The following is a 17,419-nucleotide window of genomic DNA, read 5'->3' as shown; positions in this document are numbered from 1 at the left end:
AGTCAGATAATATCAGTCAGTTAATATCAGTAAAATCAGTCAGTTAATATCAGTCAGTTAATATCAGTCAGTTAAGATGACCTTTATGAATTAAACACATAGATGTACTTTGACCGTAGCTTAGGCCTCCATTATTTGATGTATTGTATGGTGAGGTCGCTTGTCATTGAGCAGTTCAATGTATTTATATACATGACAAATAAACCAAACTTTGAACCTAAAAACACAGGCCCTGAAATAACAGCTCAAACACAGGCCCTGAAATAACAGCTCAAACACAGGCCCTGAAATAACAGCTCAAACACAGGCCCTGAAATAACAGTTCAAACACAGGCCCTGATTTAACAGCTAAAATCACATTCAAAGTGCTTATACAGAAACCCAGCCTAAATCCACAAACAGCAAGCAATGCAGATGTAGAAGCACGGTGGCTAGGAAAAACTCCCTAGAAAGTCAGGAAACCTAGGATGAAACCTAGAGACGAACTAGCCTCTGAGGGGTGGCCAGTCCTCTTCTGGCTGTGATGGGTGGAGATTATAAAAGTACATTGCCATTAAAGCCAGATCGTCATTTGTATTTATTTTTTTAACCTTTATTTAACTAGGCAAGTACATTTAGAAAAAAATCCCATTTTACAATGACGGTCTACCTTGGCAAAACCCTACCTTAACCCGGACGACGCTGGGCCAATTGTGCACCGCCCTATTGGACTCCCGATTACGGCCGGTAGTGATATATCCCGGGATCAAACCAGGGTCTGTAGTGATGCCTCTAGCACTGAGATGCAGTGCCTTAGACTGCTGCACCACTCAGGAGCCAAAGATGTTCAAAGGTTCATAGATGACCAGCAGGGTCAAATAATAATCACAGTGATTATAGAGGGTGGAACAGATCAGCACCTCAGGAGTACATTTCAGTTGGCTTTTCAAAACCGAACATTCAGAGGTCGAGAGAGAGAGAGGGAGAGAGGTCGAGAGAGAGACAGAGGTCGAGAGAGAGAGAGAGGTCGAGAGAGAGAGAGAGGTCGAGAGAGGTCGAGAGCGAGAGAGGTCGAGAGAGAGGTCGAGAGAGAGAGAGAGATGTCGAGAGAGAGAGAGAGAGAGAGAGAGAGAGAGAGAGAGAGAGAGAGGGTAGAGAGCGGTCGAGAGAGCGGTCGAGAGAGAGGTCGAGAGAGAGGTTGAGAGAGAGGTAGAGAGAGAGAACCTTGAATGTGAAAGTCCTCAATGGTGCTGCCCATGCTAGAACTAGCTTTTGGGCACTAGAGTCCTCTATCCATCTATCCATCTCTATGGAGGACATGTGAAAACAACTGCGTACTCATGCCTGTGCTCCTGCCTGCACAATCCGGCATTTGTCTGTTATTTATTTTTTTATCAAAAGTTATGAGTTGATTCGTAAAACTTGCTTATATATGTTTATTAATGATAGTTGATGTTTTGTCAAAGACAGGTGTCTTTACCCCTGTGGAGACTTATTGGGGGACTGGGGAGGGGGGTTCAGAGGTAGGGGTTCTCTGCATCGAGCTGTCTGGGTGCTCTCCAGCACCAACCCCTGAACAGTAATACGATCAACAGGCACAGTCCAAATACATACAATTAAATCAATAGCAGTGTCCCAAAAGTACAATGGAACCAATAGCAAAGTCCCAAAAGTACAATGGAACCAATAACATTGTCCAAAAAGGTAGTACATTCTGTCAATACTAGGATCCCTGTGATGGGGTCTGGTAGTGCAGCTTGTCTTTACTATGCCCCCTGTGATGGGGTCTGGTAGTGCAGCTTGTCTTTACTATGCCCCCTGTGATGGGGTCTGGTAGTGCAGCTTGTCTTTACTATGCCCCTGTGGTGGGGTCTGGTAGTACAGCCTGTCTATACTCTATCCCCTGTGGTGGGGTTTGGTAGTACAGTGTGTATATTATATGCACCCTGTGGTGGGTTCTGGTAGTGCAGCTTGTCTTTACTATGCCCCCTGTGGTGGGGTCTGGTAGTACAGCCTGTCTATACTATGTTGTCACAGCTCTCTTTTTCCTTACAACTGGTCAAACTGATGTCATTTGGACATTTTTCACAGAATATCTTTCCTGTTTTTTGCGTTATTGTAGTTTCTCCCCAGTCCCTAAACTTTAGATGTCACCTAGATTGAAGCGTTCCTTCTATTGATCAATTACATTATTCTGTTTAGGCTTTAGTCTTCTAGGGCAACATGACAAAAGAGAAACTACGTATATCTAGAAATTATAGACAAGTTGACTAACAAATAGCCTACCAAAACGTCAGAAATTAAAGGCAGAAACATAATTAAATCAGGCAAAAAAAATATCAGCCACTCCGTCAAAAAAAATACAAATAAATGTATTCTGCCATCTTTGACTGTAGCCTAGAGTGCATTTTCTATATCTTAGAGTTAGGTTTGGGTGAAGGCCTCAGAGTTTCACTTTATCACAGTCGGGCGGTTGCAGATGGGTTATTAGTTGTGGACGATTGCGGGTTAACAAACAGCTGACCCGCGCACCACTAGCGTGCGTAAGCGAATGTAACTGGTGAGGATCAGTGCTGGGTGTTGTTCTGTTCAATGGTGACGTGTCTAATAGGCAGAAATACAAGAAACAACAGCAGAGTGGAAATAGTTATGAATCAATGTATTAATAGTTAATGAACTAATGAATGTATTTATTATCTTGAACGTTGAGCTTATTTACAACATTGCACCTATACTGTATTGACACCAAACCAAATTGTAAAACCTGCAAAGGTAAACATATTTAATGTATCTATAATAATGAATATAAAATGTGCAATAATGTCTGACAGGAATACAAAGTAAATAATTAGGAGTAACCTGGTCCAAGAGCTAGAAGTAATAAAAAGCTGTTATCAATATTAGTCACTGAGAAATGCCGGCCTATTTTTGGTATAAAAATCTGGAAAAGGCAAATCCCATAGAAAAAGAGCAGAAGTATAATATTAATCTACAGAGAGTAAACATAAAAGCTTTATGTGTTACAGAAAATCTACAAATGGTCAAATCCCATAGAAAAAGAGCAGAAGTATAATATTAATCTACAGAGAGTAAACAGAAAAGCTTTATGTGTTACAGAGAATCTACAAATGGTCAAATCCCATAGAAAAAGAGCAGAAGTATAATATTAATCTACAGAGAGTAAACAGAAAAGCTTTATGTGTTACAGAGAATCTACAAATGGTCAAATCCCATAGAAAAGAGCAGAAGTATAATATTAATCTACAGAGAGTAAACAGAAAAGCTTTATGTGTTACAGAAAATCTACAAATGGTCAAATCTCATAGAAAAAGAGCAGAAGTATAATATTAATCTACAGAGAGTAAACAGAAAAGCTTTATGTGTTACAGAAAATCTACAAATGGTCAAATCCCATTGAAAAAGAGCAGAAGTATAATATTAATCTACAGAGAGTAAACAGAAAAGCTTTATGTGTTACAGAGAATCTACAAATGGTCAAATCTCACTGAAAAAGAGCAGAAGTATAATATTAATCTACAGAGAGTAAACAGAAAAGCTTTACGTGTTACAGAGAATCTACAAATGGTCAAATCTCATTGAAAAAGAGCAGAAGTATAATCGATCTTATTTCTCTTCAATATACACAATTATCATTACAAGGAAAGAGAATTCAACTCCAGCATTTACTCAGAAGTTAAAGCTTGGGAGAAACTTCTTGACATGTCACCAATAAGCATAACTACAAAAATATGTCTTACTGCCCCTGAGCAGTTAACCCATTGTTCACCGGGCACCGGAGATGAGGATGTCGATTATGGCAGCCCCCCGCATCGCTCTGATTCAGAGGGGTTGGGTTAAATGCGGAAGACACATTTCAGTTGAATGCATTCAGTTGTACAATTGACTAGGAATGGAGTGATAAGACAAGGTTGAGAGGAGAGTTTCCCTTTGGAGTGATAAGACAAGGTTGAGAGGAGAGTTTCCCTTTGGAGTGATAAGACAAGGTTGAGAGGAGAGTTTCCCTTTGGAGTGATAAGACAAGGTTGAGAGGAGAGTTTCCCTTTGGAGTGATAAGACAAGGTTGAGAGGAGAGTTTCCCATTCCTTAACTTTGCAAGAAAATAAAAAATAATGACATGATTTTCTAAAATGTTAAAGCTCATTATCTGGAAAGCCTTCTACATATGATAGCAGTATGATAGCAGGAGAATAGAGGTGTAAATCCTAGCTTTGGTTTGGTGCTGAAGCTCTTCATCCAGGTTCTGTGGTGAGTCTCTTCAGTCCAGGTTCTGTGGTGGTTCTCTTCAGTCCAGGTTCTGTGGTGGTTCTCTTCAGTCCAGGTTATGTGGTGGTTCTCTTCAGTCCAGGTTCTGTGGTGGATCTCTTCAGTCCAGGTTATGTGGTCGTTCTCTTCAGTTCTCATAATCTGAGGGCTCAGCATCTATCTGAGGGACTGTGTCCCTCAAGGACGAGTCCCTCAAATTCTGAAAGAAAACACAATGAACACATTACATGTAACAGTATAACTTTAGACCATCCCCTCGCCCACATCAACAACAGTCATCCTCGAAGCATCGTTACCCATCGCTCCACAAAAGCCGCGGCCCTTGCAGAGCAAGGGGAACCACTACTTCAAGGTCTCAGAGCAGGTGACGTCACCGATTGAAACGCTATTTAGAACGCACCTCTAACTAAGCTAGCCGTTTCACATCCGTTACATACACACCACTCTATAACATTTGTATGGATACAAACACACACAGAAACACAAACACACACACTTACTGCCAGGGTGTCATACTCTGGTGACCTAGTCTTCATGTTCAGAGCTGTGTACGTCTCACTGTTAGGATCAGGATGGACACTCTGTGCAGAGAGAAAGAGAGAGAGAGAGAGAGAGAGAGAGACAGAGCGTTGTCATGGTAACAGTGAAAATAGTATGAGAGAGACTGTCGTGACATAGTAAATTCATGTCACCAGGTGTGGAGGTGGAGGCATAGCTGATATCATCACCTGTGTGTCTGCTGTGACATCACTTCCTCCTATGGATCTCCTGTAATGAGGGACAGAGTGAGTTCTGCTCTCTACTGACCTCTAACGGAAGTTGAGATAAAACAAATAAAGTTTTGCACATTTAATGAATGACTGAATATATGAATGCATTCATAACCAATCAGGGTGCTAAGGTAAAACAAAATGTATGTCACCTGAACCACATGAAGCAAGGGAGAAAGAGGATGAGAACCAGAATAAACACTGTGATTCCTACAGCTGCAGTCAGAACTGAGGTTTGTTTCCCTATAATAAAATATGGATGATATGAGTACATGGCATGATATAATGAACTAAAAACAAATATAATTTGGTAAAAACCTGTCTCCTCCCCTTCATCCACACTGATTGAAGGATTTAACAAGTGACATCAATATGGGATCAAAGATTCACCTGGATTCAACCTGGTCAGTCTGTCTATGTCATGGAAAGAGCAGGTGTTCTTAATGTTTTGTACACTCAATGTTTAATTATAATAAGCCAAATTCAAAGTATTAACATTAGATTGAAACATGTAGTTCTGTATTGAAGTATTGAAGATGTAACTTTACCTGTTACAATGATCATCTGAGCTGTAGAGATCTTAGATCCTATTGTATTCTGGGCCTCACAGTAATATTCTCCTCTGTCCTCAGAGAGGATGTTAGTGATGCTGTAACTCTGTCCTGATGCTTTTGGTGAGGTTACGTTCTTCTTGTACCAGGTGTATTTGTCCACAGGTGGGTTGGCATCACTGCTGCAGGTCAGAGTCACTGAACTGCCCTCCACTATTTCACCAGAGGGACTGACTGACACTGAGGTGTTCTTTGGGCCGTCTGGTTGACAATATGTAACACATTGTTCATACATAGAGCTTTACATGAGGAGCATCATGGAACTTGGACTTATGATTAAAATAAATGAAATATTAATATAAATATGTATAACTTAGACAATAATGTAACAATACAGTGTTTATGAAGTACGTGTAGTTAGTGCAGTAATGAGATGAGTACAATCATGGAACTTGTTCTGTTCCACTGCAACACTATCTAATGATTGGATGATTTTGGCAGACTTTAAAAGTGTATTAGTCACACTCACACACTGCAGGAGAATTGATGTCTTTTACAGCACAGTAGAAGCTGTCTTCAGTTTTCAAGTACAATGAGTATGAGGGGGAGGAGGCTCCTTGTACAATCGTACTGTTCCTGTACCAGATGTAGGTGGGGTTACCAGTCAGAGTACAGGTGGTGCTACAGGTCAGTGTCATTAACCACCATGTAGTGGTCACCTTCACCTGCAGGTCTGGAGTAGATAACAACATTAAAACCATTAATGACCTGTTGTCTAGTTCAAATGAGGCAGGAGTGGACGTTCTCAAATCATCAATTCAGACATTCCTATTATACCATACATTCATATTAATTATATTATTTCTGTACAAATCAAGACAATTTTCCAGAACCACTTAAACAGATCAACACCATATATAATATCACTGTACCTGTAACAGACAGAGTGATTAAACAGATCAACACTATATATAATATCACTGTACCTGTAACAGACAGAGTGATTAAACAGGTCAACACTATATATAATATCACTGTACCTGTAACAGACAGAGTGATTAAACAGATCAACACTATATATAATATCACTGTACCTGTAACAGACAGAGTGATTAAACAGGTCAACACTATATATAATATCACTGTACCTGTAACAGACAGAGTGATTAAACAGATCAACACTATATATAATATCACTGTACCTGTAACAGACAGAGTGATTAAACAGATCAACACTATATATAATATCACTGTACCTGTAACAGACAGAGTGATTAAACAGATCAACACTATATATAATATCACTGTACCTGTAACAGACAGAGTGATTAAACAGATCAACACTATATATAATATCACTGTACCTGTAACAGACAGAGTGATTAAACAGGTCAACACTATATATAATATCACTGTACCTGTAACAGACAGAGTGACTAAACAGATCAACACTATATATAATATCACTGTACCTGTAACAGACAGAGTGATTAAACAGATCAACACTATATATAATATCACTGTACCTGTAACAGACAGAGTGATTAAACAGATCAACACTATATATAATATCACTGTACCTGTAACAGACAGAGTGATTAAACAGATCAACACCATATATAATATCACTGTACCTGTAACAGAGTGATTAAACAGATCAACACTATATATAATATCACTGTACCTGTAACAGACAGAGTGATTAAACAGATCAACACTATATATAATATCACTGTACCTGTAACAGACAGAGTGATTAAACAGGTCAACACTATATATAATATCACTGTACCTGTAACAGACAGAGTGATTAAACAGGTCAACACTATATATAATATCACTGTACCTGTAACAGACAGAGTGATTAAACAGATCAACACTATATATAATATCACTGTACCTGTAACAGACAGAGTGATTAAACAGATCAACACTATATATAATATCACTGTACCTGTAACAGACAGAGTGATTAAACAGATCAACACCATATATAATATCACTGTACCTGTAACAGAGTGATTAAACAGATCAACACTATATATAATATCACTGTACCTGTAACAGACAGAGTGACTAAACAGATCAACACTATATATAATATCACTGTACCTGTAACAGACAGAGTGACTAAACAGATCAATACCATATATAATATCACTGTACCTGTAACAGAGTAATTAAACAGATCAACACTATATATAATATCACTGTACCTGTAACAGAGTGATTAAACAGATCAACACTATATATAATATCACTGTACCTGTAACAGAGTGACTAAACAGATCAACACTATATATAATATCACTGTACCTGTAACAGACAGAGTGATTAAACAGATCAACACTATATATAATATCACTGTACCTGTAACAGACAGAGTGATTAAACAGGTCAACACTATATATAATATCACTGTACCTGTAACAGACAGAGTGATTAAACAGATCAACACTATATATAATATCACTGTACCTGTAACAGACAGAGTGATTAAACAGATCAACACTATATATAATATCACTGTACCTGTAACAGACAGAGTGATTAAACAGGTCAACACTATATATAATATCACTGTACCTGTAACAGAGTGATTAAACAGATCAACACTATATATAATATCACTGTACCTGTAACAGACAGAGTGATTAAACAGGTCAACACTATATATAATATCACTGTACCTGTAACAGACAGAGTGATTAAACAGGTCAACACTATATATAATATCACTGTACCTGTAACAGACAGAGTGATTAAACAGGTCAACACTATATATAATATCACTGTACCTGTAACAGACAGAGTGATTAAACAGGTCAACACTATATATAATATCACTGTACCTGTAACAGACAGAGTGACTAAACAGATCAACACTATATATAATATCACTGTACCTGTAACAGACAGAGTGATTAAACAGATCAACACTATATATAATATCACTGTACCTGTAACAGACAGAGTGATTAAACAGGTCAACACTATATATAATATCACTGTACCTGTAACAGACAGAGTGATTAAACAGATCAACACTATATATAATATCACTGTACCTGTAACAGACAGAGTGATTAAACAGATCAACACTATATATAATATCACTGTACCTGTAACAGACAGAGTGACTAAACAGATCAATACCATATATAATATCACTGTACCTGTAACAGAGTAATTAAACAGATCAACACTATATATAATATCACTGTACCTGTAACAGACAGAGTGACTAAACAGATCAATACCATATATAATATCACTGTACCTGTAACAGAGTGATTAAACAGATCAACACTATATATAATATCACTGTACCTGTAACAGAGTGACTAAACAGATCAACACTATATATAATATCACTGTACCTGTAACAGACAGAGTGATTAAACAGGTCAACACTATATATAATATCACTGTACCTGTAACAGACAGAGTGATTAAACAGGTCAACACTATATATAATATCACTGTACCTGTAACAGACAGAGTGATTAAACAGGTCAACACTATATATAATATCACTGTACCTGTAACAGACAGAGTGATTAAACAGATCAACACTATATATAATATCACTGTACCTGTAACAGAGTAATTAAACAGATCAACACTATATATAATATCACTGTACCTGTAACAGACAGAGTGATTAAACAGATCAACACTATATATAATATCACTGTACCTGTAACAGACAGAGTGATTAAACAGGTCAACACTATATATAATATCACTGTACCTGTAACAGAGTGATTAAACAGATCAACACTATATATAATATCACTGTACCTGTAACAGAGTGATTAAACAGATCAACACTATATATAATATCACTGTACCTGTAACAGACAGAGTGATTAAACAGATCAACACTATATATAATATCACTGTACCTGTAACAGACAGAGTGATTAAACAGATCACACCATATATAATATCACTGTACCTGTAACAGACAGAGTGACTCCAGGATCACCAGTATATTTCTCTCCAGTCTGATCTGTTATAAATCTGAACTTGTACTCAGCTGAGTCCCTCTCCCTCAGGTCTGTGATTTTCAGGGTGTGGACATTCATCCTATCACTACGGTACGTCACACGACCTTTGTAGTCTGGGTCGTCTCTCAGATTTACAATTTTAGTGAACCAGAAGGTTGTTGTGACTGTACCACTGGGATATGTGTACAAGCAGAACAGATCCACTGATGACCCCTTCAAGGTACAGATACTCTGAGTGGAGTATGTCACACTCCAGACATCCTGACCCAGTACCACTGAAACATAGTCACACAAAACAATGGTATCAGAATTAGGACACTATCTATTGGTTCACACTGACTGTAGGGTTTGTCTCCACTATGTTGCTATAGTTGCTGAGTTGAGTGTGAATGGAAACCACAGAAAACGATTTAAGTGAAGTGGAGACGCCTAACAGAACACACCAGAATAACATCATGATTCTTAACCTTTTTAGAAATGTCTGTTAATTAACCAGAGCAACTAAAAGATAAGAATGAGACCATACCTGCTACAGACCAGAGAAAGACCACCAACACACTTCCTGCTGTTCTCAAGGACATTGTTGCATCTCCCACCCTGCAGTCTTAGAAACATAAACAACAACTCACTCTATAGCTGGTGAATAACTCCACCTGATACAATGAAGTATAAGCTGTAAATGGGGTACAGGGCCTCATCACTGAAAATGAACCAAGCTCATATTGTGTACTGTATTGTGCTACAGACGTGGATCTTAATTTGATCACACTTTTGTTGTAGAGAATTTTCCTGCTTCCTGGAAATGCAAACTTGTAGTGGATTCAAGGTTTATAAAGGCTTCTAACTGTCAGGGATCCCTCCAGTACTGCTGCTCATTCTGTGCACCAGTTCTGGAAGTCTACGTCACTGGCTTTCTAGGCATCACTGAACTGTCTAATTACCCACACCTGGTTCCCATTTCCCCTGATTAGCAATTGTATAAATGTGCCCTCTGTTCACCATTGTCTTGGTCAGTTATTGTTTCCATGTCTGTTGTTCTTGTGAGTACTTGTGCTTTGTTGCGTTGGCTTTCGTGCACTTATTATTACGTGTCTCGCCCTGTGTATTTATTAGAGGTTTAACATGGCTGTTTTGTTTGGTTTTCATCCCTGTGTTTTGGGCTTTGTCCCCATGACTTTTTATGGCAGGTTGTATTGTTTGATGGACTATTAAAACCTATTACGTATTCCTGTGCCTGTCTCCTGTCATTTATACAACGTGACACTAACGTTTGTAATTTAAAATGTCAGACTTGATTTTCCCTAACAAACTGTCAACCACCACATTAATTATAGTCCACATAATTCACAATATTAAGATCCTACGTCTGTATACGGTTGTGTGAATACTGTCTGTATTGCACTGTAAACACACATTTCTATATTGATTGTTCTGAAACTGTTATTGTCAGAACCTCAAATACAGGAGGATAAATGTTCAATCCTCTACGGTCCGTCAAGCTGTACAGCAGCCTAAAGACTGACCACCAGGTTCAATGATAGCTCCTATCAGCTGAGGCTAATCAGCAGTGGCTCACACACACAGTCTTGTACAACTAACCTTGTGGGGGCACAATTCAGTCCTGTTCACAATCCTATTTTCCTTTACCTCGACCCCAAAACCTACTAACCCTAGCTCCTAAACCTAATTCTAACATTCATTCAACTTAACCCTAAACCCCCTAGAGCTTGCATTTGATCTTGTGGGGACTAACAACATTTTTGTCTGTTTACTATTCTTGTGGGGACTTCTGGCTGATAATGCCCACACACGGAGACCATCTGTAGGAGAGACCATGTGTAGGGAAGGTAAATAAGCCCATGGAGTCTGTATCAAAGTCTAGAGAGCTGGTTGTAAAGGATGAAGAAAAGTTAAAACACACATCCTACACAGTATAGATGTCAACCCTACTCCATATCAGACTGGTCCTAAAGGGCCCTCAGCTAAATCAGCTGTGTCACACGCAGACACACACTTAGGCCCACATGCACACACACCCTGCAGTGCTACAATGTTTGTTTGCATGTCTATTTTACCCTGGTTAATCATCTCATCACTATGTAGATCAACACTCCTACACTGATATTAAACTTTATGAATACTGACCCTGATGTAACAACCAATACACAACTCAAAACATAACAAGTAAAATGATACATTACCCTCAATAATATGACCTGACTGAAAACAAAACCAGAAACTATATTTCAAGATATTGTTAAGAGTACTTACAGAGTGAAGTGAAAGGGAGAGGTATTGTACAGGGAGTCAACATACTGGCAGTTTGTGTGAATTCTGTTGTTGACACATATTTAACTGACCTTTCCTTCCTCTTTAAGACGTTAACATGGATGATGACCAGACCAGCATCTCAGAAAAAGGGATGTTCCTGTATTTCAATACATATTGTGCAACAGATTGCATATCTACTTGCCTTCATTTTAAGGAGTGGGACTACATTTTTAAAATTAGCTAAATGTTTCACATTTTCAATGTGATATTTTGACTACACAGAGAACCATTTAAACAATGTGTCGACTACAGGGGGCTTGATGCGGTTGCTAGGTGATTTCTGACGTATCCGAAAGCCCTCTATACTATTTAGAATGTTTACAATTTCTTATGTGTTGTCTTGTCCTTCTGAGTTCTGTATATACAGGTCAAATTTCCAAGATGTCACTCAAGTAGAACCCATTCCATTTTAAACCCATGACCATCACTCCTCATCAGCTGTATCAAATTAATACTGAAGGTTCCAGTGTTCTGGACTAGAGCTCTCCCTACTGGTATCTCAACATTACTGCACCATCCTAATAATAATGTCCTCAATAATGTTGGGTTAATAACAACATAACAAACTGAAAATACATTGGCTAAACTAGTGGAAAAGCTAAACTGTTTACTTGACAAAGTTACAGTTAACTTCTTATGGCTGGGGGGCAGTATTGAGTAGCTTGGATGAATAAGGTGCCCAAAGTAAACGGCCTGCTCCTCAGTCTCAGTTGCTAATATATGCATATTATTATTAGTATAGGATAGAAAACACTCTGAAGTTTCGAAAACTTTGAATGATGTCTGTGAGTATAACAGAACTCATATGGCAGGCAAAAACCTGAGGAGAAATCAAAACCGGACGTGAGAAATCTGAGGTTGGTATGTATTCAACACAGTTCCCATTGGAATCCCCTTTAGGTATTAATGAAGTTGCACTTCCTAGGTCTTCCACTAGATGTCAACCGTCTATAGAAATTTGAACGAGGCTTCTACTGTGTTGTGGGACTGAATGACAGCAGAATGAATCAGGTGTCGTTGACAGTCAGCCATTTCCTGGTCAAGTGCATTTCACATGATAGCAACCTGCGTTCCATGACTCCTCAAGACACAAAGGATTACCCCAGTTGGAACTTTATTGAAGATTAATGATAAAAACATCCTAATGATTGATTCTGTACTTAGTTTGAAATGTTTCTTCGACCTGTAATATAACTTTTTTAAGTTTTTGTCCGACGTAACGCTGACCAGAGCGAGCGTTTGGATATGTATACCAAACGCGCTAACAAAAGTCGCTAATTGGACATAAATAATGTACATTATCGAACAAATCAAGTATTTATTGTGGACCTGGGATTCCTGGGAGTGCATTCTGAAGGAGATCATCAAAGGTAAGGGAATATTTAGCATGTAATTTATGGTTTATGTTGACCACAACATGGCGGCTATTTTGACTTGATTGTTCTGAGCGCCGTCTCAGATTACTGACACAGCGGTTGCATTAAGGACGGGGCGGCAGTTTCTATCTGACCAGTATACTTCCTGTAAATCTCACAAATAGGAAGTGCATTAATTCCTTAATAATCCCACTGTGGGAATGCTTTTGTATTGAAAGACTACAATGAGGAATCAAACATGGGGTGGCAGGTAGCCTAGTGGTTAGAGTGTTTGACTAGTAAACGGGAGGTTGCAAGTTCAAACCCCCGAACTGTCGTTCTGCCCCTGAACAGGGAATTAACCCACTGTTCCTAGGCCGTCATTGAAAATAAGAATTTGTTCTTAACTGACTTGCCTAGTTAAATAAAAATAAATGTTTTAAAAAGGTATATCTATTATTCCATGTGTATAACTTGTATTATCATCTACATTTATGATGAGTATTTCTGTTGAATCGATGTGACTATGCAAAATCACTGGATGTTTTTGGAACTAGTGAATGTAATGCGCCAATGTAAAATCAGATTTTTTTTATATAATTTAAAAAATATAAATATGAACTTTATCAAACAAAACATACATGTATTGTGTCCTATGAGTGTCATCTGATGAAGATCATCAAAGGTTAGTGATTCATTTCATCTCAATTTGTGCTTTTTGTGACTCCTCTCTTTGGCTGGGAAAATGGCTGTGTTTTTCTGTGGCTTGGTGGTGACCTAACATAATCGTTTGTGGTGCTTTCGCCGTAAAGACCATTTGAAATCGGACACTGTGGTCGGATTAACAACAAGACTACCTTTAAAACGGTATAAGATACATGTTTGAGGAATTTTAATTTTGAGATTTCTGTTGTTTTGATTTTGGCGCCCTGCACTTTCACTGGCTGTCCATATATGGTCTAATGTAGCCTGTTGTCCATATATGGTCTAATGTAGCCTGTTGTCCATATATACAGTTGAAGTCGGAAGTTTACATACACCTTAGCCAAATACATTTGAACTAAGTTTTTAACAATTCCTGACATTTAATCCCAGTAAAAATATCCTGTTTTAGGTCAGTTAGGATCACCACTTTGACTTAAGAATGTGAAATGTCATGATAATAGTTGAGAGAATGATTTATTTCAGCTTTTATTTATTTCATCACATTCCCAGTAGGTCTGAAGTTTACATACTAATTGAGTGTATTTGGTAGCATTGCCTTTACATTTTTTAACTTGGGTAAAACCTTTTGGGTACCTTCCTCAAGCTTCCCACAATAAGTTGGGTGATTTTTGGCCCATTTCTCCTGACAGAGCTGGTGTAACTGAGTCAGGTTTGTAGGCCTCCTTCTCGCACACGCTTTTTCAGTTCTGCCCACAAATTTTCTATAGGATTGAGGTCAGGGCTTTGTGATGGCCACCTTGACTTTGTTGTCCATAAGCCATTTTGCCACAACTTTGGAAGTATGCTTGGGGTCAATGTCCATTTGGAAGACCCATTTGCGATCAAGCTTTAACTTTCTGACTGTCTTGATGTTGCTTCAATATATCCACATTTTCCCTCCTCGTGATGCCATTTATATTGTGAAGTGCACTAGTCCCCCCTGCAGCAAAGCACCCCCAAAATATGATGCTGCCACCACTGTGCTTCACGGTTTGAATGGTGTTCTTCAGCTTGCAAGCCTCCCCCTTTTTCCTCCAAACATAACAATGGTCATTATGGCCAAATTGCTCCCAAGGATGAACCAGACTTGTGGAGGGCTTCAATTTGTTTTCTGAGGTCTTGGCTGATTTCTTTTGATTTTCCCATGATGTCAAGCAGAGGCACTGAGTTTGAAGGTACGCCTTGAAATACATCCACAGGTACACCTCTAATTGACTCAAATCATGTCAATTAGACTATCAGAAGCTTCTAAAGCCATGACATCATTTTCTGGAATTTTCCAAACTGTTTAAAGGCACAGTGAACTTAGTGTATGTAAACTTCTGACCCACTGGAATTGTGATACAGTTATTTATAAGTGAAATAATCTGTCTGTAAACAATTGTTGGAAAAGTTACTTGTGTCATGCACAAAGTAGATGTCCTAACCGACTTGCGAAATCTACAGTTTGTTAACAAGAAATTTGTGGAGTGGTTGAAGTTTTAATGACTCCAACTTAAGTGTATGTAAACTTCTGACTTTAATTGTACCTATGTGAGAGTGGATTCTCAGCCCTCACTAGCATAAAAACTGAATACAGGCACAGACTGTGTGTGGAAAATGATTTAAGACTGAGACTCTCTCCAATACAACCCAACGTTGCATCGTTATGTGCATCCTTTCAAGCACACCCTTCTCATTAACCTGTGGTGAGTTACTCACAATGAACAAATAAGGTTTTATATGTAAGATGGCAAAATAATGAGCAAAATGATTCACTAATATTATATTATTTTTTGTGCCCTGGTCCTATAAGAGCTCTTTGTCACTTCCCACGAGCCGGGTTGTGACAAACTCACACTCATTCTTTACCCTCATGTTACCCTCATGTTTAATAAATGTATCGTATAGTGTGTGTGCGGCAGGCTTACAATGATGGCAAAAAACTATATTTGAGAGTGCTAGACGGGGTACACAACTGGAGGTCGAATGTTTGAAGGGGTACGGGACTATAAAAAGTTTGGGAACCTCTGATCTGAACCAACAACACTTACTGGCAGTGCAGAGAAACAAGAAGTAGCCTCCTGTAAGTGTGAATTCTAAACAGGGAGATAAGACATTAACATGCATTATCAGCATCTCAGAAGAGGGTTGCATTTCTTCATTTGAGGAGTGGGCCATACATTTTTTAAAGAGGAAAAATGTGACCCATTCCTATCACTCCTCATCAGCTGCATCAGTTTTACTGAATGTTCCAGTGTTCTAGACTAGAGCGCTCCCTACTGGCATCTCAACATTACTGCAGCCTCCAGTCTTCATATGATGTCCTCATTCATTTGGGCAGTAATAGGAATACAAAACATTGCTCTACCCGCAGAGCTACAGGGAACTATATTCTGTATAGTCGAATGTGTTTATACAGATTCCTGATACCCCAACGTCACTGTGTCTCATGTTAATACTACTCCTAAACACAACCCACCATCACTGTGTCTCATGTTAATACTACTCCTAAACACAACCCACCATCACTGTGTCTCATGTTAATACTACTCCTAAACACAACCCACCATCACTGTGTCTCATGTTAATACTACTCCTAAACACAACCCACCATCACTGTGTCTCATGTTAATACTACTCCTAAACACAACCCACCATCACTGTGTCTCATGTTAATACTACTACTAAACACAACCCACCATCACTGTGTCTCATGTTAATACTACTACTAACCACAACCCACCATCACTGTGTCTCATGTTAATACTACTCCTTAAACACAACCCACCATCACTGTCTCATGTTAATACTACTCCTAAACACAACCCACCATCACTGTGTCTCATGTTAATACTACTACTAACCACAACCCACCATCACTGTGTCTCATGTTAATACTACTCCTTAAACACAACCCACCATCACTGTGTCTCATGTTAATACTACTACTAACCACAACCCACCATCACTGTGTCTCATGTTTATACTACTACTAACCACAACCCACCATCACTGTGTCTCATGTTTATACGACTCCTAAAGCTCTTATGAAGCATCAACTCAATCAATCATACTCTTACTGTAGGCCATTTTCAAAATGTTTCCACAACAATCTGTTACTCTCAGAGGTCAACCAGTTAGGGCTAGGCAGAATACTGCCCCCTTTGGATGAATTGCGTGCCCATAGTAAACTGAAAAAAAATCTGTCCAAAATTGCTAATATATGCATATAATAATTATTATTGGATAGAAAACACTCAAGCTTCTAAAACCGTTTGAATTATGTCTGTAAGTATAGCAGAACTCACAGGGCAGGCAATCTCCCAAACTATTTTTGGGAGCCTGAAACTTGGGGCAACTTTGACGTCATCGCCCCCACCCTTCCCAACCAGCTATGGATCTGGAGACACTTTCTATGTCTTCCACTAGATGTCCTCATTCAGTAGAGT

The 17,419-nt window shown here is 38.7% G+C and overlaps 1 protein-coding gene across 1 annotated transcript; it reads right to left on the bottom strand.

The window, feature by feature from the left end:
* Positions 1–1,715: 1,715 nt before the first annotated feature.
* On the bottom strand, positions 1,716–10,468 carry LOC110485586 (B-cell receptor CD22). Its single transcript, XM_036949089.1, has 8 exons — positions 10,124–10,468; positions 9,546–9,872; positions 6,114–6,317; positions 5,582–5,845; positions 5,186–5,276; positions 4,992–5,031; positions 4,764–4,844; positions 1,716–4,462 (listed from the first exon to the last, which is right to left on the bottom strand). The coding sequence occupies exons 1-8, from the start codon at positions 10,176–10,178 to the stop codon at positions 4,391–4,393; spliced, it is 1,134 nt and encodes a 377-aa protein (XP_036804984.1). The 5' UTR covers positions 10,179–10,468; the 3' UTR covers positions 1,716–4,390.
* Between the last annotated feature and the right edge of the window lie 6,951 nt (positions 10,469–17,419).

The sequence above is a fragment of the Oncorhynchus mykiss genome, chromosome 17 (genome assembly GCF_013265735.2).
Source record: "Oncorhynchus mykiss isolate Arlee chromosome 17, USDA_OmykA_1.1, whole genome shotgun sequence".
Classification (NCBI taxonomy): Eukaryota; Metazoa; Chordata; class Actinopteri; order Salmoniformes; family Salmonidae; genus Oncorhynchus; species Oncorhynchus mykiss.
The sequence above is the reverse complement of the archived record's forward strand: the minus strand, read 5'-3'. Positions and strand labels throughout refer to the sequence as shown.

What these genes read in the sequence shown, in the direction of transcription:
- LOC110485586 (XM_036949089.1), bottom strand. Translation starts at nt 10,178, where the DNA reads ATGTCCTTGAGAACAGCAGGAAGTGTGTTGGTGGTCTTTCTCTGGTCT. An exon ending in TCAGATGATCATTGTAACAG is followed by an intron (nt 5,277 to 5,581) that starts GTAAAGTTACAT and finishes ATTTTATTATAG; the next exon opens with GGAAACAAACCTCAGTTCTG. An exon ending in ATGTCACAGCAGACACACAG is followed by an intron (nt 4,845 to 4,991) that starts GTGATGATATCA and finishes CTCTCTGCACAG; the next exon opens with AGTGTCCATCCTGATCCTAA.